The sequence below is a fragment of the Eucyclogobius newberryi genome, unplaced genomic scaffold, assembly GCF_026437365.1.
Source record: "Eucyclogobius newberryi isolate DKJ021-1_F unplaced genomic scaffold, fEucNew1.0.hap1 SCAF_19, whole genome shotgun sequence".
In the NCBI taxonomy this organism is placed as follows: domain Eukaryota; kingdom Metazoa; phylum Chordata; class Actinopteri; order Gobiiformes; family Gobiidae; genus Eucyclogobius; species Eucyclogobius newberryi.
The window spans coordinates 19,041,228-19,063,027 of NW_027315823.1; the positions used below are offsets into that span (position 1 = coordinate 19,041,228).

At 40.3% G+C, this 21,800-nt stretch overlaps 2 protein-coding genes and 1 long non-coding RNA gene across 4 annotated transcripts; all 3 read right to left on the reverse strand.

Moving 5' to 3' along the window:
• Positions 1-642: 642 nt before the first annotated feature.
• Positions 643-7,458, reverse strand: wnt7aa (wingless-type MMTV integration site family, member 7Aa). The gene is made up of 4 exons (XM_072452026.1): positions 7,052-7,458; positions 5,853-6,079; positions 3,670-3,941; positions 643-1,706 (listed from the first exon to the last, which is right to left on the reverse strand). Exons 1-4 carry the CDS (start codon positions 7,120-7,122, stop codon positions 1,227-1,229), a joined length of 1,050 nt encoding a protein of 349 aa, XP_072308127.1. The 5' UTR covers positions 7,123-7,458; the 3' UTR covers positions 643-1,226.
• A 1,216-nt stretch (positions 7,459-8,674) lies between these two features.
• Positions 8,675-10,594, reverse strand: LOC140366177 (uncharacterized). Its single transcript, XR_011927869.1, has 2 exons — positions 10,557-10,594; positions 8,675-9,078 (listed from the first exon to the last, which is right to left on the reverse strand). It is a non-coding gene; the product is annotated as an uncharacterized lncRNA (long non-coding RNA).
• A 999-nt stretch (positions 10,595-11,593) lies between these two features.
• ptpdc1a (protein tyrosine phosphatase domain containing 1a) lies at positions 11,594-21,214 on the reverse strand. Of its 2 annotated transcripts, XM_072452028.1 has the most exons (10): positions 21,036-21,214; positions 17,649-17,744; positions 16,175-16,346; positions 15,479-15,559; positions 15,278-15,396; positions 14,896-15,033; positions 13,720-14,807; positions 13,448-13,633; positions 12,756-12,866; positions 11,594-12,686 (listed from the first exon to the last, which is right to left on the reverse strand). In XM_072452028.1, exons 2-10 carry the CDS (start codon positions 17,734-17,736, stop codon positions 12,573-12,575), a joined length of 2,097 nt encoding a protein of 698 aa, XP_072308129.1. In that variant the 5' UTR covers positions 17,737-17,744; positions 21,036-21,214; the 3' UTR covers positions 11,594-12,572. The 2 variants fall into 2 exon arrangements, with proteins under 2 accessions (XP_072308129.1, XP_072308128.1); XM_072452027.1 differs by lacking the exons at positions 17,649-17,744; positions 21,036-21,214 and adding an exon at positions 16,433-16,860.
• Between the last annotated feature and the right edge of the window lie 586 nt (positions 21,215-21,800).

Here is a 21,800-nt window from a genome sequence, read left to right on the forward strand (position 1 = left end):
CCAAACTCTGCACACAAAGGTCCTGTGTCGACCAGGAGTCTGAGTCTGAAGTGTTGACTTCTTAAGCAAGAATCCACCAAAATGCTATAATAGTGAATGAGGTCAAACTTCTTTTTGATTCAGAAGTAAAGAAACCATCACTTAACAGTCCCATATTTAGTCCCAAAGACAGTTGCGTCTCAAATCAGCCTCTACTCTCTTCCTCACACGTCAATCTCAATGTCATAGGCCTCAAATTGAACTGCCCTCTGACTCAAAGTCGACTCGAGTCACAAACACAGATCCACCTGGGTTTGTCTGAGAAAACAAGTTCAGTTTCAGACACATCACCAACAGTGATGAGCAGCAGTGTAAGATGATGAGTGGTATTTACCATTAGCTTAGTATAAACCAATTGTATAAGACTTAATTACAATATATTGCTGCAATGTATCAGGAAGATAACTTTAAAAATCTGATGTCCTACTTCACCATTCCATATTAGCTTGAGTGTGTTTCAGGGCTCACGTCCTTGTATATAAAACAAGTTCAAATTTGACTAAAAAAGGCTTGACAATAAGGCCTAGTTGAGAGACTAATGAGTGGTCCAGAAAAAATCAGAGGCACCAGCAAGTTTAAATTTTCAATAAAAACACAATGAGATCAATTGATTAGTTTACTTTTGTGGGACCAAATCAACCTCATTGCCATAGTAACAGGTCCAGATTTTTGTCCAGAAGAAATGTTTGAAATCATCAGTTTAGTTTTCACACAATAAATAATAACAATGTAAGACAAGCCTTTTCACACAGTTATGCTACCACATCAGTATCGGCTAGCACAGAAGGCAAGTTTGAAGTGGCATTTGACCTACAAATATAAATGGAATGTTCTCTAACTACAGTTGTAGAGGATGTCCATTGGCATCAGTAGCAACACAAGTTGGAGGAAGTGTCCCTTCAACACAAGTTACAGTCCGAGACTGAGGCCGTACAAGTTAACCTCAGTTTTGACACGGCATTATCTACTTTTGCATATATTCTGAGGCAGGTGCTTTTTGTTGCATCCAGATTCAATCAACTATTTTATTAAAACCAATTGCATATATACTGTTCGTATAGTATATGTGTAGGAACAGTTTGATGATCTGTCTTGAACTCTGTGTAGGCTGTGGTAGATAAGCTGTGCAAAGGTGGCACACTATGGTCTCACAGAGACAATGTAGTAGACCACTTAAATAAATACTTCTATTTACAGGTGTAGACCTCAGTCCTCTCGCTGCATGTGTTGCACTTGACGTAGCAGCACCAGAGGAACTTGCAGTTGCACTGCCACACGCGGGAGTACTGGTGTGTGTTGTAACCTCTCCCACAGCACATCAGGTCACAGCTGTTGGGCTCCAGAGCCGTCTTGTTACAGAGGCGGCTCTGTGTGCCCATGCTGCCGCTCAGGGAGTCGGCCTCACAGTAGTTTGGCGACTTGTCGATGTAGACAAGCTCAGAGTCCAGAGGTTTTCGATAAGAGTGGGGCTTCTTGATCTTGAGGAAGGTGGGTCTTTTATTGCGACTGGCGCGGACTGGCTCCACATGCACGGCCTGGTTGTACTTGTCCTTTAGCATGTATCCTAACTGACGGAACTTAGGGAGAGTTGTCCAGCAGGTCTTAGTGGTGCATGAACCCGAGACGCCATGACACTTGCACTCCAAATGCATGCTCTTCTCCAGCATCTGTAACAGGGAACCAGTGCGTCATTACAGAGTCACCACATTTACCACAAATCATGTAAAAGCTTTTTTACAATTGTATTTGTTATAGCACACTAATGGCAGTATGGGATCCACAACGTTGTTTTTGTTTGTATGTCTGTGTAAAAACTAGACTTGTATCATTACTAAGTAAATACTAAGTAAAGGTTTTCTATTTTGTTTTGGAACACTACCCATATTGATAATTCATGTGTGCATGGTTTGCAGAAGCATGCAATGGCAACATTTTTCAAAGGACTGGTGGCTAAAATCCTGCATGAATAGTTCAACAGGTTGAGACAAACATTTTCTAGCATTCCAAATGAATGTAAGCATTCCTGAGCCGTGTGAGCTGCTTCAATGTGTCACAGTAAAGGCCTCTATATGAGCCATTGTTTAAGCTCTTTGACAAGTGATATTGTCTTTAGTTACAATGAGGAAGGGTGTAAATCAGGCATGTCCAAACTATGGCCCGGGGGCCAAATGCGGCCCTCAGACCAATTTTTGTTGGCCCTCCGTCTTCCTGTTAAGTTGGTCCAAACAACAAAAAGTAGTACTTATTACAGTAAAATTGGAAACATTCAAGCATTTTGATGTTATACCAACTTAATATCAATGTTCCAAGTCTTATTAAAGGTGTGGAGGTGCATCTAAACAATGTCAAATTAAAGAATTTGAATGATTAACTTTGTCATTCGACAAATTCGGTCGGACAAAAAAAGTCTGTGGCCCTCGGAGAAAAAAGTTTGTACATCCCTGGTATAAATGATAGCACAGTTGACGAGGTCCTCGGGTCTGATAAAGCTGAATGGAGTCACAATTTTATTCAGGAAAACCATAAGCCAGGCACCAAAATATGCGTGCCTAAAATATGTAATAAAATTATGAAAGTACAAAAAGGAAAGTGTAAATCAATTGCTCAATTCAATTCCAAGGTATAAAAGGCGTAAACCATGTAAACTGCTGCTTTCAATCAAGAAACCGCATGTTACTACACAAGGTGGTTTGGTTGGCATCATATTCAGGTACAAGCTACACTACAAAGAGGTGAATGGCAGTGTCTGTGTGTGAATGAGGAGACTGGGTTTTCTCCCCAATGACGTCAGTTCACCCCTTTTCTCTTGAGTTGAGTGGGAACTGCGCTGGCCTCACCCACATTCTGAGTCACCTCACTGTGATGTGGCCTCAGACACAGAGGAGTCTGCCTGGGTAATTGTCAAGAGCCTAAGAAGCATGCAACTTAGTGTGGTCATGCCCTCTAAAACAAGGGATTCACCGCGCTCAGTGGAGTGAGATGCCAGCCAAGCCCCCATTGTTTGTCTAACAGAACTCCTTTTACAATCAGTTTATTCTTCTCAAGAAATGTGAAGACTGGCACTGACATCATCCCCATTTGAACATGAAAGCCCCACTGCAGTAATTACAGCTGTATCTGTTTGGAAGTTTAAATTAAGAGATTCACATTGCGACTGATGCCAGACCTCAAATATGAAGTGGTGCCCTCACCCAAATCCAGCCTCATGGATCAAAGCACTGGTTTCCTCAGCACAAATTATGACACACATGACACAACACTTTTCCAGCTTAGTCAAAGCTCTAGTTGGTCTAATTATTCAAAAATACAGATGTTATTTTGAAATGTTGATTAAAAAAATACCAGAATGAATTCTAAACGAACCAGGGGTATACTTTATTGTCTGCATTTAACCCGTTCTTCAATGCTCCTGGGGCATTGAAGACCATTACATGTTTGAGATTGATGGTGAAACTGGAATATTTTGTACAGCGCACCTGTTTTAAAGCATTGCTGAATATCTTTGAAAATTTGCTTTGATTTGTTATTTCACATTAACTATGTTACTGGCATTTATAAAAAGATATAGACCAGGTCAGATTTTATGCCTGCAAGTAGATATTATAATGTTATAATGCTGTTCAGGCCTACCTTTCGGCCCACTTCATTGTTGTGGAGATTCATAAGCGTGCGTGCGTTCTGCTTGATCTCACGTGCATCAACAAACACTTTAGAGAAGCTTAGGCCGTAGTCGATGTCTGCGGAGCAGCCACCCCACTTCCAGCCCTCCTCCTGGTTGTTGAATCCCTGTTTGTCCTTGTCACAGCCACAGCCGCTCAGTCCGCCCTGGGTACAGGCCGCTGTGACCGCGTGGGCCACTCCGGCAGATATGATGGCATATGTAAACGCTGCCTCTTTACTGCCTGCAACACAAACAGGTAATCAAACACAATGAAGGCTAAAGGACTCACTCACTAATTCAACACTGTCAAGCCTCCTAACATACCAGGCATAGCTGTAAAAAAACAAAATCATATAATGCATGAAGTCAGCCAAGACCAATTCATTAATCAAGCTCTGTGGAAACTGTGCAAAATCATATTTAAGTTTACAAATTTACAAACTTTACAAACTAAGTTCTACCTGGCACCGCCTGTGTGTCCAGTAGAGTGTATGGATGGTTTGAGGTGAGATTTAAAATAGTTGATCCTTTCTTGCGTTGGCTCGTATCCCGGATGCTGTCACATGGAGATCTACCCCGCGGACGTGATTCTGAGAGGCATGCAGGCCTCCCCAGCACGCCATAAATCAGCATAGATCCACACAACGGCAAATATTTCTTAGCAAAATTGGCCAACAAGATTTTAAATGGAAGGACTACTTTGGCTTACCACCTTATTATCTATATACATGTATTAACTTCAATGTAATTGTAAGGGAATAATTATTTCATCCAAAATATTTAAAAAGCCGTGTTTTAAGCCATATCAAAAGAGCTACAGCAAATCCAACAACTGAACGATGTGCTGTTGCCGGGCTCAGAGGAAGAAGGTTAACACATTGACAGTCCAAGTAGCCAGCTTGGTGGGAGGGGCACAAGTGATGCCAAAATATTATAGACTGCTGCACGGCTGCCAACAGTGCCAAGAAGAGTATGTGTTGCTCTGGATATCAGTGTTCTGGTCTGCTGACACTTAACAATGGACAGAGGAGTTCTGGGAGTGAGGCGGCTGGACCGGAGCACCACTGACCTGCTCTCACCTCTGCACAAACCCCTCTGTAACAATGTGCTTTAGTGTGACTTATATGCACATTCGGGAATCAAACACGCAGCATGAGATGATACAGGGCTTTCTCAAACTGCTAAACCTCAAGCTTCATTCACAGAAAAACTTGCATGTTGGGGAAAATATATTTTACGAACATATACGAAGATGATTCCGTTTTCAAACATCAGAAAAGATTATATATTCTATAATCTAATGTAGTAAATTGATTCTAAAACTTTGTTTAAGCCATTTATACTCTCACTAAAGAATGGTCATAATTAGTACTATTCTCCTCTTGCTAACGGTGGTTTACACTTGTCTTTGTAATCCAGGACTGCTTATTCTCACGGTGCATATTATGTCATCAACACAAATAACATTAGTCACTTTCATTCTCTGCAAACATGTGAAACAGACACTTCTACAGGTAAAGTGTGTTTTTGGGGAATTTGCCTTAGCTATGTTTATGAAATCATGACAAAATGTATTAATAGACATGATGAAGAACTGTGCAAGTTTCTGTCTTGATATTGTGCCCAAAGGTTTACTATTTGATCATGTCTGTTCACGCCCATTCCATTCATTCACTATTGAGGAATTTGTCTATATTTTAAGACATTGCCTTGTTCAAAATCTTCAACGACCTAAATATGTGCCTCTGCACATTGCAATATATTGATTATATAAATATACTACTGATTGCTCTTAAACTGTAATGTTGACATAATGGAAAGGTTAGTGCTGTAGCGTTGTTGTCACCAGAGCAAGCAGAGCCTCCAGCTTTATTCCACAGACAGGAGAGACATCCAGAGACCATTTTCCCATGACAAAATAGACATTTAAATTTTAGTTTCAAGGACCCAATATCTCAGAGTAACTTTTACTTTCACATAAATGTTCATTCGGATTATTGTGGGACTTTTTGTGTTCTCTATTTTAAATTTGGGAAATGTAATGCAGCACTTTACTTATTATTACAAATGTTCTTAGAAACATGTTATAACACTAACATGAGGTAAATGATTGTCCACTCCAACAGCTGAAAGGTTGATGTGAAGAACGTACCCACTCGGAGCTCTTTGCCGAACACTGTCCTCTCTCCCAGGGCGGAGCAGTTCCAGCGGCTGTGGCGGAACTGAAACTGGCACTCATTAATGCTCATTTGCACCCCCTCTCCGATCACAATGATGGCATCAGGCCGGCTCTGACAGATAGTCCTCTGTCGTGGGGCCAGGCCGGGGATTTTATTACAGATGATGCTGGCTCCCAGGGCAACCACTGATGACAGCCCCCTGTGGTCAACAAGACACAAGAAGAATCGCTTTTCAACATTCTGAGCTCTTGAATGACCAAACCCAGTGTGGATAATCTATCTCTATTAAAATTTGACTATTTTTCATTGGCTAATTGTTACAGTATTTTTGTCCCTAAATTAAACACATTTAAGTGTGTGTCACACTAGAATGACTGCATTAACTGACAAAAAAAGAAGGAAACATTATTTAAACTGGATCGAAATAAAGTAATTTACTTGCAGTCCAATGTGGGCTCTTGTGGACTATTATCGAGATAACCACAGTTGGATGAAGAGAAAACCTGCCTGTATTATCACTCCATCTGATGGGACAGATTGTATTGAAGATAAGATTTTTACAGTGCCTTGTTTTATATTTTTGCTGCTTCATTTATTTTACGACTTTTAGTTGGGCATCTCTAATTGCCTTCCGTTTTATGACAGTATTCAGATGGTAACAAATGCAGCCACAGGACACAGGGCTTTGTCCAGGAGGAGGTTGTTGTTCTGCTGCTGCAGCCTCCAGGTGAACCCTGTTGTCAATGACAAAAGGAATGTGATACTGCCTGGGTCTACCTGTATGCAGTTATGCCAACCATCCTAAACCTCATCAACTGAATATATGACAGTTGCTTTTATCAATATGATGATCGGTGTAGTTATTCAATGACAAAACGTACACTAGACAAATAGGTAAGTTTAACAAATAAATAAGAGCTGGCATCCAAGTGAATGTTTATTGAATGGATGGCCTATTATTTATGTACATTTCTTCTTTATACTTTTTTAATTACTTTTTTGTTTTCTGTTTTAACTTTTTGGCTCAGATGTCCTCAACAAAAAAAGTATTGTGTTTATTAAATTGTCATAGTGAATAAGCTAGAATATCTCTTTGGTCAAAGGTAATTTGTCAAACAGGCGCATTTCCCTGGATACCTGTAGAGCTGTAGCCTACATCAGACAGACTCACCCTATTTTCAGATACACTATTCCAAGACACAGGAAAAAATTAAAAATCCAACGCCGAGTTTTCCTCTTCATGGCGCTGTCCGTCTAAATGGAACTTCTATTTGTGCGTAAAATCCCGCGGGACCGAGGCGTGGATAATGCCCCACGAGAGCAACCAATAAAGCTTTTGATGTCCGAAGGCTCGTGGCGGGTTCATTTGTTCGGGATCCGGTGGATCGAGTCTGACCCGGGGCATTGGGGCAGTGCTTGGGGCAGTGAGGTCTCTCCGCAGGTGCACGGTGGCGCTCACTGACCGGGTCCAGTCCGGTGTGATCCTGGAGGTGCGCGCTGCGCTCGGGGGACCCTCGGGGTGCAGGGGTCCTGTTTGCACCTGCTCTGGGACATGCCTCCGTAGGATTGTTGACTCTAAACAGCTTCTGCCGGCGGGATCCATCACCTTTTATGTGCGTCGGATACTGGCTCCACCCACGTGTTCTTCTTCCACACTCCTCTCCATCACGTAAACAGTGTCCGTTTCTAGTATTATGGTTTGTTTGTTTGTTTTTAATGCTTTGTTAATGCTGTCTACTACTACAGGCTATAACATGTTCTACTATCTTTGTTGTTTGAGTTGTGATACAACGCAATGTTTGAATGTGTTAAACTAGGCCTCGGCTGAGTTGCATTCAAATACAGAAGACATAACTACATGACTAGGGCTGGCAAAATGTGATAATCTGCATATTAACAGATTAACATTGTGATCATGACTTTAAAAGCGTCAGGTCAGATCAAGCTTAAAACCTCACGCTCTTCAAGAATTACAAGCTTTAGCGCCATCTGCGGAGAAACTGCAGAACTGAGCACTTTATACTTGAACGTGGTTTGGAAAACATTTTGTGAACAATTATAGGTTTAATTAGTAACTACTGAATGATAATTGTGCTGTTACAGCTGATTTTCAGATGGCATCACAGTAGGCCTATAACAGACTGGATGTTTAATTGAGACATACTGAAAGACATTTATTATTTTTTTAAACCTTAAAAAACAATGTGCACGAAAATGCATTGTTTTGTTCCATCATGTAAAAACAGCATCGTCTCAAACCCAAAATGCCAATACGGTGTTTAATGAGGCATTGGACCCAGAGTTCTTGTCCCATGGCTATTATATTTTTGGTGCAATACAAGTTTATTGCCATAGTCACAATAGTTGTATTTTTTAGGTCAGAGAAATTTGAAGATGAATTAGTATGGGAAATCTGACAATTGAATTTTGCAACTTTAGGACAACATCTGGTGATGTATGTCAGAATCAGAAAAGGTTTAATGTTTATTGTCAATGAACAGAATTCACAAACACAGGAACTTGATTTGGTGATTCGGTGCAACATAAAACAATGATAAGGCAACCTACGGTATACAAGTCAAAAAGAAAAACAATTGAAATCTGCTATAAGATAAATAAAAATAGGTTCACTATGTACACAAATGTACTTATGTGGCAATTGGACCCAACACACCTGAGGTAGTAAATGCTTATGTGAAAAGATTTGAAAATACCGTATAAAGAATAATAGAGCATCTACATGTCTGCTGCCTACAGATGGACACATATTACAAAAGAGGACGGCAAGAAAAAGTTAAAATTGACAATACTTTGTTATTATCCTCCATGACATTCAACACCTTGACCAAACAAATGCAATGTAATTCGATACCAGAATATAGTTGCAGATATGTCTGTATACAGGGAAGGCAGTAGATAGTATAGTTATCTCCTTAACAGGGCAAAAATGACTGCCCTAGAACTATACAATCTACTACCTCACTCCACACACAGCAGGAGAAACACTCGTAAGACGTGATGGTCGTGGCCAGATGGAGCAGACAAGGCTTTAACACTTTGAGAAAGACAGTAGGTTGAATAGTTATCTCCCAGTGTGGGTGTGACCCTAAAACTATACAACCTACTACCTCATCCCACAGTGGCCATTATTAAGTCTTTGGACGAGAAGGTCCTCCACATTTCGGCACTGTGACAGATCTGTGTGGACATAAAAAGAACCATTCATTATTATATCAGATAAATATGAAACAGATCACAGTGTTTAGTTCATGAGCACGTCGTTACAGTTTCATTGCAATGCACATATATTTTAATCCTTGGCGTGTGTAATAAAAGTAAACTACACAGTTGGATTTGATGAGCGAAGCCTGTACATAGTCTTCAACAATCAATCCTGTTGCAGAGTCGGCCCTATGTTCCTCCATCATCCACAGGTTCATTCTCTGCAACTATGTAGATGGTTTATTCTTATTTCACTGGTTCCATTTTCAAATGAGTCAAGTTTAAAGTTAGGAACAGGAAGACTGGTAAAAATTAGGCCGTAGAGCTATGAGTTAGGTTTAGGAGAATCAGTTTTAAGTACAGGGTGGGAACTAAGACTGGGTATTGCCTAATGCATCACGAAACAATAGTATCCGGATACAGGGCCCATGATATATGTCCCGAGACTTGGAACTTGACAAATACATGTTCTGATGTGTTGAAAGATTACTTAAAATCATGTTGAATAACAAAATGCATTGGAATTTCATGTTGGCCTTAATATCAGAACGCAATTGCAGTATGAATGCAGAAGTCACGGCTGGAGCCATTTAAAACATGATAATGTATAATGACTTTAAAGTATCACAATACAAATGTCTGTATCGATAGGTCAATTGCGTGCACAAGAGGCTGAAATCAATGCTCCAAACTCCTTGAATGAATCCGACCCAGAGGCGCGCACCGGATGTTCCCCCAGCACTGAGGGGTTTATGTCCCAAATGTTCCACAGTATGAAATATGTGCATCATGGTTACAGGTGCGCTCCCCTGTAGTTGAACCCATACTGGGAGTATTAGTCCAACACGTTTGTCTGGGAGCCTGCATCATGTCTCTAGATGCTAATACAGAGAATGTAGTTAAATAGAAGCAATCATTTATAATGCTACTTTAATCTTACAGATAAATCTACGGCTGTGGAGGTTCCAATGGAGCTTAATCAAACACTACTGAATGTACCGTAGTTTATGCAGGAAAATACCTCCAAATCAGTCCGTTTTGAATGAACAGCGGGGCACTCCTTCAACAGATGCTAGTCAGATCCACACAAGGGCAAGGCTTTTCAGAAGGAAACATGACATACTATTGAGCCAGGCGATAACCTAAACACAAAGGCACAACGTAACATTATGTTGCCGTTTATATTGTGGAGGGCCAGAAACATTGAGTGTTGAGGCATTTCCCTCCATGCACCACACCTCCATCACACTACACTTGCTAATAGCACATTGAAGAAGCTAGCACAGCGTGGGTTTTGGTAACGACGGGATATTTACGAAGCTCAAAGTGTGACTACTGTGCTCCATCACGGCCGTCAATCACGTTTAGTGGTTGAACAAAGACGTGTCTAAAAGAATAGGTACATGGACAAACAAACAAATAAAAACGTACAAGAGAAAACAGCGTGAACCCACCTGGCGGCCATGTCGAGACCCCCGTGCTCCTCCTTCTGTGTGCCGCGTGCGACGTGCTGCGTGCGGCGTAGACGCACGTCAGCGTGCAGCGCGCGCCTGCGTCATGGTCTGCGTCATGGTCTGCGTGCAGCGTGCTCCTCGGACTGACAGTGCCATCATCTGGACTGTGATGGTAACTGCATCTGAAGTCGGATGGAAAGAAACTTGCTCTTGATTTCTGGAATGATCAGATTATTAAAATATCATGAAAACGGTTACATCTGATGTGAGTAATCTTTATGAATGTTTAAACATTTGACAAGGAAAAGTATGCAAATAAAGTGAAAAAATATATACATTTAAAATAAATTATAATTGAAACATTAATTGTACTTAGTCGTCCAAATAGAAGTCTAAAGATCTGTTGATTAACGCGTCACCATTATCAAATGTCTAAACTTATTGGGTTTTCAGATTATTCTAATTATCTGATTTCTTCTGGCCATGTAATATATTGTGTGGAATTTTATGGTTGACTAGTGTGTCAATAAATTGGTTTTGTTTGATTTAAAGCATATCATCAGAAAAACAAATCAAGGACAGTATACACTGATGAATATCTGTAACAATGTAACAATAAATATGAAAGTTAGTTAGATTAGCTCGTCCGCTTGTTCTCTGGTTTTAATACAGATCTATATCATTCTGTAAAGTATTGGAGAAGTGCATTTTCTGGATTTCAGGAAAGACCCCGGTTGTCCTGCAAAGCCATTTAGGCCCCTGTCCCTCATCCCACTTATTTAGATAATGCATTTTTGTCATTTACACACAATGTATTTTTTCTCGCAAAAAACAGACATTTTTCATGTATTGATCATAATCTAGTCATTCTGAATTAAATTTCCCCCGTCCCATGTCCCATGGGACCATGCATGGAAACTAGTTTTGAGCTAAATCCAATTCATTTACATTCAAATAAATTAACTAAAAACTAAAGTCTGTCCCACTACATTCATTTTTCATCCTATTTGAGATATAAAAATATAATGAGACACAACTCTAGTCAGTCATTGTTTTAATATTTTAAGAGGTAATAAGGAAAAATGTTCCACAGTATTTTTGTCTCAGGCTGTTTACAAGCAAATCGCATATGGCATATGGCATATGTACATTCACAATATACATATAAATATATAAAAAATAAATGCATGTACGTCACAACAGTTTTTGGTATTGATTTGGGAAATCCCAATGCACTGTGGTCTACCTAAATTGCATTGCTTTTAAAGAGCAAGTTTGCATTTTAATCTAAGAAACGTTACAACATGCCAAGAAAGTAACTCATCATAAGGTTACATAACAAAATTAAATCTGCATTTAGAATAAATAAGACACATAGTACACTCAGCACAGTGTTAAATATAATTTGGTTTAAATTATAACCCTTTCCCAAAACATTTAAATAGTGTTACATTAAAACATCGTGAGAACACTTCTCAGTCATCATCCCTCCCGACTCCCTGGACATTACAGTAGTACAACACAACAGTGGCACATCAACAAAAATGGCAGTGCTTGCGGTCTATTAATAGCTTTAAACACAAACAGAATGTCCGTTTCAAATAGCTAGATAAAGTCTAGATGATCACTGGCAGAGTTCACCAGTGTTTGATACAACCAATGCCCATGCCCATAATAGAGCTCAGGATTGAAAGTGAAAAAGCAACAGTTATTGACCAAATCTGCTATGTTTTTGACTGCGCAAAATGTCCATTGAGATATGAGACAAAACGCTGTAAAAAGTAAATAAAAGTGCGATGAAATGACCCGATAAACTGCTGGGTCACTAACCAGTAAGGAAACGTATCACTCTATAGTATCAGAATACTTAAGAATAAACTGTACATTTTAATTTTAAAATCTTCATTTTCTCCATGATTCAACGTTCGAAACACAGAAGATTCTGAGGACGACACAATCCTGAGCTCCATTGCACATTAAGAACCCTGAAGAACAGTTTTCATTTCAAAGGAAGCGTTAAGGCTGGACATTTTCCTTCGTAGCTTTGTCACACATGTCATGAAGAATTGAAGTCAAAATAGACTTTAGTGTCAAGTAAAAGCCCTTGTTTGTTTCTGAGAAAGGGTCGATCTATAAAGCAGAGACACAAGTTAAGATTCCATTGTACTAAATGAACATTGTGCGGCTGTTGTCACTCACCAGTGTAAACACTTTAATTGTTTGAGTGAGAAATCTAGTTTCCACTTCTTCGGGTAAAGGCAAAAGATTAGCTGCACATTCCAGGATGCAAAAAAGGGTCAGTCTGTGGCCCTACAGTAAGAAGGTAAGAGACAGTTGCAAACATAAGTTAATAAATGAGAAAAAACTGGAGAAATGCTTAAGTCGACATGACAGTGATTTCATATTGTTTTGAATTACAGTTATATATGAGTCTTGTCTTAAGTCTGCTCCTGGTGCTAATGATGTGACTGCTAAAAAATACAATTAACAGTTTTGGCTCTTGGCGTCTGACTAGCCACCCTGAAATAGATCCATCAACTAAATCAAATAGGGATGGCATATCCATTATCAGGGGTTTTTGAGATATTGGTATTGGTCCGATGTTGAAAATTTAAGATAATATTTGGCAATAATATTTTTTCTTCACTGCCCCAGTAATTATAATTTCTAATTCTATATATTATTAATTTTGTGGTCTTATTAGTATCAGTATTGGTTAGAAAAGTAAGACATATCGATTGGATATCGGTATCGGCATAATAATAATAATAATAATAATAAAAAAGACAAATTGGACCATCTCTAAACTGAAATAGTGTAAATACATGAGTGCAGGACACACACGGGGGGCTGGCTGGGCTGGCTCATGACTCCTCTATCACACCTTGTACCTTTTGCAGTGAGTCGAGTGCTTCTTGTGAGTTGACATTGGACTCACTAAGGGCTTTCACATCCTCGCTGCTGATGACCGGCTCCTTGAGTTGCTCTAACCACGACCACATCAGAGCGGACAGCACCAGAGGCTCTCTCTCCATGCACAGCCGCTCCCACGCACCCTCTCTGGTGTTCAGTTCTGTCTGTGGACCCACAGTATCACTAATGATTGCAGATTCTAAAATAAAAATGTTTTATAGGTTATCATTTACCGAAACACTTGTTTTACCTGCCACACTGAAACTTTGGACTCCAGATCTGGGTCTATCAGCTCCATTGCCAGAGCTTTAGCCACGAGCAAATGTCTGTTGTCAGGAGAGAGCTCTGTTTGAAGGCTTATCAAAGGAATGTCTCCTGACGCTCCCTTTCCCACTGCTTCATTTGCGTGCTGCTCTGAACTGGCTCCTTGTTCTGCTCTAACGACTGAGGCTGGGTAGGTGTAATTACTGTAGAAGTTTCTCATTGGCTCGGACAGATCCAAAGACAAACTCTGATGCCCCTTCTGTAATCGTTTCTTCAGAAATGAGGATTGTGTGTCTTTTTGTACTTGCGTTTCAGGCATTTGAAGTTTACTAGAGAAGTCCTGGCTTGAGAGGTCAGAGAATGTAGGCTGGTTACATGGAATAAGGCTGCTGTGGGACAATGAATGGTGCACCAGGAAGGTCAATGGCACCCTCTTGTGCACACTTTCCAAACAGAGTTCATCACAGTTGAGTTTGTGAAGGACAGAGTCACTATAGCTTAGGCCTTTGTTGGTAGAAAGTGACAGTCTTACAGGGATGTTCCAGTCCAGCTCACTGTCGCTAATCAAATGCAGATCTTCAAGAGGCCGGGTCTGGAGAAATCCTGGACTGGGCGCATCGGATAAACAAGGCGACACAGGAATGCCTTTGCCTCTCATTTCATTGCCGAGTTGCTGCAGGGCCTGTTGGGAAACGGTTTTCTCTACCTCTGCGGTGAGGTCAGGAATCTCCAGCCACTGCTCCTCCACCTCCGCCTGGCGGTTATTCGCGATGTCTGTGAGGAGCTGGCACACAAGCTGGACAATCTTTGGCACGTGCCTGAGCTGGCGAGCCTCGTAGCCGTGCAGCAGGTGGCGCTGGCGGGTCAGGTACTGGGACAGAGTGACGGCGCAGGTTTTGGGTTCAGTGCAGGAGAAGACGCCGCGCAGTGGGATGAGGAACTGAGCGAACTCGCGCACGCAGAGCAGCTGCCCTCGAGTCTGGATGGAGTTGGGTCTCTTGGCGCGCACAAACAGGATGGCCTGGTCAGCGCTCATCCGAGAGGTAAAGACCAGGTAACAGGCCACCAGCACACCTAAGAGAGCACCATGTCATTTATAGTCTATATTTCATTACTGCATTAACTGCAAATAGTACAAAGTTTGGTGTAAAAACTCACAAACCTGTTCTGCCGAGCCCAGCATGACAGTGGATGGCCATTTTCCCCTCTTGAACAGCAAATGACATGACTTTGACCATGTCCAGGATTGTAGTGAGGGAAGCCACTCCATAGTCTTTCCAGCCAAAGTTGTAGTAATAGACTGTAAACAAGAAAAGAAAAGATGGAAGTGCAATATGTACGGCCAATTAGATACAGAAACAGATCTTAAGGGAGCTTGTTAAAGACATGGGTCTCAGAGGTAATTAGCTTGTTACTTGGGACTATTATACAGCACAAGCAAAACACGTTTTCATTCATCATTTTGAATAATACACATCCCTCTCCAGCTTGTTTGTAAACATCCAATGATACAACTTTATAATACAATATGATGTGTCACTCACTGCCAGCCTCCATGAAGATCTCAGGTCTGTATGTGAAGCCGCTCTCCTGCTCCAAAGGGTTTCCACAGCTGGAGTGTTCTCCGGGCCGCTGAAGGTTAATGACCGTCTTTAAGCCACATCTGAGCCAGAACACGCCATCATTATTTATTTTACACAAATCGCATAAACATATGCATAAATGGACTTAAATGGACTACACACCTCTGAAACTGTTCAATAATATTGTATTTCCTTATTATCTCAGTGGATGGCCTTGCCATAGCTAGCAAGTTGTCAGTGATCCTAGAAGAAAAGACAGGACATGTAAACAACAACTGCTGACAGTGTTCTTGAATCCAAATCATTTAACTTCATCTTTAGTAGTCGTTAAATCAGTTTTGGTCAACATAAATTCTAGGCCTTACATAAACATGTTCCATCTAATTATATTTGGAAAATCAATTTTGTCTTCTTTTCCAAATAAATGTCCCTTTTCTCCTGACTAGACAGTGGTATACAAGTGAGCTTATTAACCTCACGAGTAAGGTTAATAAGCTATCGCGTGTATACTACTGTCTGGTTAGAAGAAAAGGGAAATTTAGAAGTCCCATCTAAAATAAAACCTTCATGTACTTCAAATGTAAGTTAGCAACCGTTTGTATTACATCTCAAATGTTATTGTTCATGTTCCAAAACTGAACCATTGCATTTAATAAAACAAACTATTGACTAAAGGGCTGATGTTTTATCACATTCAAACAAGTCATTTGAAAAGCATTCTCTCATACAACCAAATCCAGGACAAATGTATTGAGCTGTTGTGCAATAATGGATTCAGCCTGAAATGACCAGCGCTGGTGCTGGAGGGAGCGAGGGAGCAAGGGAGCGAGGAAGCGAGGAAGGGAAGGAGCGACGTACCAGGACGAGTACAGCCCTTTGATGGCCTGCTCCTCATCGCTCCAGCGAGACGGGTTCTCATATTTACAGGCTCTGCCTCCACAGGCCATGGAGCACTGCATGTGGCCCGGGATGACATGCCTCAAGGTCTCCCCCATCTTTGTGTACTTCGCTGTTGGGATCCTTGCTCTGGCTGAAAAAAACGAAAAGAAAAATTTTAAAGGAACAGCACAAAATCAGTCACAAAACTAAATTAGAGCTCAAAAGGATAAGCTTTACACTCAGCTGGGATCATCTCCTCACTGAGAGCCCCCATAACTCTGCGACTGTCCACAGCAGAGCCACGTCTGAACTGCAGGACTCGCAGCAGGATATCAGAGGCCGAGTGGCGTCGATCACGTCCTTGTTCACTGGGCCCCGGGGCCCCCAAAGAGCCTCTGTGCTGCTGCATGTTACCACATCTATCACTGCAGTCCCAACTAATGATGCTACTGACTCAGCATATGCTCACACTGATTCATCAAACAATCAGTCACAAGCAAAGAGCCGATACAACCTATCAGCAGCATCTAAATGTCACCATGACAACCATTTCCAAAGCCATCAGAGGGAGGCGGCTCACGTACACACAAACACACAAGGACACCACAACACACACACCTATCAAAGAGCACAGCACAGTTCAGGCCGTGCTCAAAAGAACACAGGAAACAGATATGTTTTCATAATGTGGAATTGATCACACGCTTTTGGCCTTAGTTCATCCTCAGTATCAAACAAATCCACAAATGGTTTTATTTAGTTCGAATAATAAAATCGGACACATGTTGGCTGCCCTAATCAGGTCCTGATGAGCTGCAGTCAACAGTCTTCACAAAATACCTTCATATTTTGTGCTGACAAAACCTATTTATTACTTAATGTCTTAATGTCACAGGCAGCGTTTCAAACTGTATAATTTCCTCAGTATTCCTGACACTGAGCAGGAATCACCTGAAACCAAAAGGTGAACTCTGCTCAGTGACGCTCGGGATCAAACAGCACCTAAACCCTAAACCCTAAACCCTAAACCCTAACCCGGAGCTCGACGGGGCGCAATACCCACAATTTTATTATTTTTAATGATTATTATTCAATCCATGAGAAAGCCTGTAAATGTCAAGTCCGAGGTTGACTTATGACCAAAAAAAATAACCAGTGCATGGAAATTACATTATGTTATTAAGTGAGCAAAGCTGAAAACAGACCATTTTAAAAAAGGAAACTTGGGGGGTAATTTTTCAAGTTATCCAGTTATATTTTGTTATTTTCTGAACTTTTAACAATCATTTTACAGTCCAATAATTGAAACAGGCACTTTCCTTTTCTAAGTACTAAAATTGTGATATCGCATTTGTTTTAGTTCAAGTATACAGTTTGTATACTTATTTATCCTGTTGTGTTGGCTTATAGAGGGAGAATAGGACAAATATAGAATCCAAAGTGAGTCCCTTACCCGTCTCCATGTCTGCGCGGTCGGCTGCACTGTGGACTCCGGCGCTGAGGAGCGGCAGGTCACTCACCAGACTGACTCCGGCTGCCATGGCTTGACCTGGAAGGTGGGGACAGACTTCGAGTCAATGGGAGACAAGCAGTGGCTGTACATGGTTCCATGGGCGTGCTGCAGACAACGAGGTGAGCAGAGGCATAAATGAGATATGAGCGTTGCCAGGCAGGTGAAAAACTCTGGGGAGAAGGCAAAGGTGCAAACTGAAGCCAGCGGGTCAGCAGCTCGAGTGTCACTCCTGAAGCAAAACAGAAGGAAGGTGTGGTGCAGCCCTCAGGGAACATCACAACGCTCACAATGTATTATTCATTTGTAAGAGCCTGCTTTAGGGCTGCAAGATATATATCGCAACGTAATCGCAATTCAAACACTCAATTATCTATTTTTGGATATATCACCCACCAAGTAGCAAATCGCAAAGACAGCAACAACAAAATACTCCGCTTTATTATGTACAAAACCTTCTAACGCTACAGTTTATACTAGGGCTGTGCTCAATATACCAATTGTGACGAACTTCTTGGCAATACGTGTATTATACAGAGATGTCATTGTGATACTTTCAAACAACGTAAAGAGAAATGGCAGAGTTCTACACTTCTGAACCCTCAGACTGCTGCATCAAGGCTGAATCTGAGGAGCTGAACATGTGACTTCATCATAGGACAGTTGTATTCATGAGTCTCTAATGCATTTTTGTAATTCTACTTAATCAAAATGTAAGTAAACTTTTAACACCAGTTTCAAGGGATATCAGGACACGTATTGTACCAAGTTCCCTGTAAGGAGATTTGTATCGTATCGTGGAGCCCTAGTTTAGACCTCTACAAACATATTCTGAAATGCGTGAGATTCTAGTATCTTTCTTTCAAATGTTAATGCCTCTAACCAAACTCGCTATTCTTGTCAGATAAAATAGAATAAAAAAAAAATAAATAAATATATATATATATATATATATATATATGTGTGTGTGTGTGTGTGTGTGGGCATTTATGTATGGCATTTATGTATCTGATGCTACTCCCTTATTCTCAACCTTTGCTCCTAAAACTTAAGCCTTACCAAGTCTAGCACGCTCTTGAGTTTTTTAATTTATTATTAACATTATTATTTATTTTATTTTATGTTTATTTCCCATATCATTTGTTTTGCTTCTGTTAGTTAGTTTGTTTGTTTTGTTGTTGTTTTTTGTTGTTTTTTTTTACCCCCTCTGCTGGTGTAATAAGTGTTGTTGAGTTTGTGTATGTTTTATGTTCTGATGAAAAATAAAATAGTAAAAAAAAAAGATATTGTCCCGAAATCGTCTGGCCCAAGTGTACATCCAAGTTGTAACATTTTCTTGGGCTCTTCATCAATACACCATCTAGTTGAGTGTCCACTGAAATCTGAAGTGTCCAAGTGTCTCTCACATTACACTGGAAGGTCTAATGGTCCCGACACTGACGCTAACCGCGAGAACAGAAACTCTGCACCTCCACAGCCCAAGCCTCAATGAATGTGCTCCATGAAGTATTGAACGGATTGTTGAGCTGCTGCACTGATGTTCCTTCTCGTGACGGCCTTCGTAGCCGTTAAGAGCTGGCAGTAACTTTCATGAGAATCCACTGTATAATCCCAGATGTGTTCTGAATGCAAAGCAGCCGTGAGGATTTTTCACACCTTTGTCACCCATAAGGTGCTGCACTGCATAAATATAATATTAGTTCAAGTAACACCAGATTCATTCCCCTCAGAGCATCATCATGAGCAAACAAAATGTTATGTGTTCTAACTCACTGTTTATTGCTCTGACTCCATAGAATATCAAGACGTACATTTTGGTGGCATAGTTTTAGTGGCGTCACTCACAAAACTAACATTTCAAACTTAATTTTGATACTTAAAGGCTAAATTCTCTTCTGATATCATAATAATAATACAAAGGGCTCTTTTCAATCCAATAGTAGAGCTGAAAATAACAATTATATTGGTAGTTAACCAGTCAAACGATGGGTTTCTATTGTACATTTAGATTTAAAAGAAAAAAGAAAACAAAATAAAATAAAGAAAACAAACAGATTAAAGGTATAAAATATGAAGGATTCTAGATAGACAATATGTAGACGTTAAGTGTACAATCAATGAAAATCTGTAAATATTATTTTTTGCTGGTTTACTATTGAAATGCTTCAGTCTTTTCTATAAATGTTTGTGGCATGTGTTTTACATGTATAGACCGAATAATCAATAAAGACCAGACAATAGTGCTTTCTTTACTTCCCATATCATCTAGTTCTAGATCTGATAAAGCTCAAGGTCAAGCTAAAATTGGTCAGATAAGGTCACATTTTGTACAGTTAATGTGATGTTTTTCTCTTGTATTGATTAGTATTCAATTTTTGATATTTCTAACAACTCTACATTGATAGATACTTATCACATATTTTTGACTTTTAACATTTGCTCTTCAGCATCATCAGTGACAGGTCACAGTGAGGTCACAGTGAGGTCACAGCTGTTTTCCTTTGGAGTGTAAGGCTCCTGTACTCTGTGAATTATTGATGTTGTAAAGTTAGAGCCTTCTCTTTCCATCCACATCTTTAGGAATCCTTCTACTGTAACCGACCCACAAGAAACTGAGCACAGTGTGACAGAGGAATCACTGTGTGGAGTCAAGTCAGGACACTCAGGAGCCTGATACATTTCACATAGGGCTGTCACTAATAATGATTATAGAAATTGACAAGTCAAACGCAAATCTTCTAGATTGAGAGTTTTATTGACGACTGTAAGACATTGTTTAATATTTATGTTTTTGATTTAATAATGCTGGTGTCTGTTATTAAAGAGCCACAGACATGAATTTGTATCAATATGGCCCACGCCCGTAGATCTGCTATTAATTATTGTTAATTTAACCATAACTGGTCTAACATAGGCCGTGACGCGGGGCCAGCCTCCTGACAGAGGAACTGTGATATGAGAGCCATGAAATAACAACAATGCTGTTAGTGAGTGTGGGACGTGTGTCTGACACTCTGGCCCCACAGACGCACGTGGACCTGCTCCTGCTGCGGGTAAACAACAAAACAGCACAACACACAGCGACTAACGTTAAATTGTTGATCAAATTGTTAAAGAAAAAAGAACAGTTGAATAACTGTCCAGGCTGAATGATCGCATAACATGCCCCTTGAGTGTATCATGTAATAGCTTCTTCAGTTTATATTCCGCATGTAACAGTGGAATGTGAGCATCACGAGGGCAGTGGTGCTGATGTTGATGATGGATTCCCGTTATTGCTAACGCTGGCTAAGGCATTAGCCGAGGCTAGCACTAAAAGCATTCTCTTACCGTGTTTCCTGGCTTTAAGTCCACAGCGCTGTCGGGCCAACCTGACATAACAGACTCATGTGTTCATGGCCATGGTCTTGTCAATGTCAGAGCCGGTGAAAGCCCATGTTTCCTGAAGTCACATCATTGAGTGAAGCCCAAAGCCGCAGCGGTGCTAACTTTAGCAGCCTGTCGTGTTAGCCAGCGCTGTCACGTGACCACCAGCTGATTGATAAAAACGGACTGGATGAAAGAAAAGAAAAAAACACAACAACAACACTGTGACGCTTAACTAAATGAAAACAGGACTATCGTATATATTAAAATAGTTTAAATGATTCCTTACTACATTGTGGTGTAACCTCAGAATACATATGCATGCTGTCTCCTCACTTCTCGTGCCATTCATTCTCAATGGGAATAAGACGTTACTATTATACATATAAGGAATAAGACGTTACTATAATACATATAAGGAATAAGACGTTACTATAATACATATATGGAATAAGACGTTACTATAATACATATAAGGAATAAGACGTTACTATAATACATATATGGAATAAGACGTTACTATAATACATATAAGGAATAAGACGTTACTATTATACATATAAGGAATAAGACGTTACTATAATACATATAAGGAATGAGACGTTACTATAATACATATATGGAATAAGACGTTACTATAATACATATAAGGAATAAGACGTTACTATAATACATATAAGGAATAAGACGTTACTATAATACATATAAGGAATAAGACGTTACTATAAT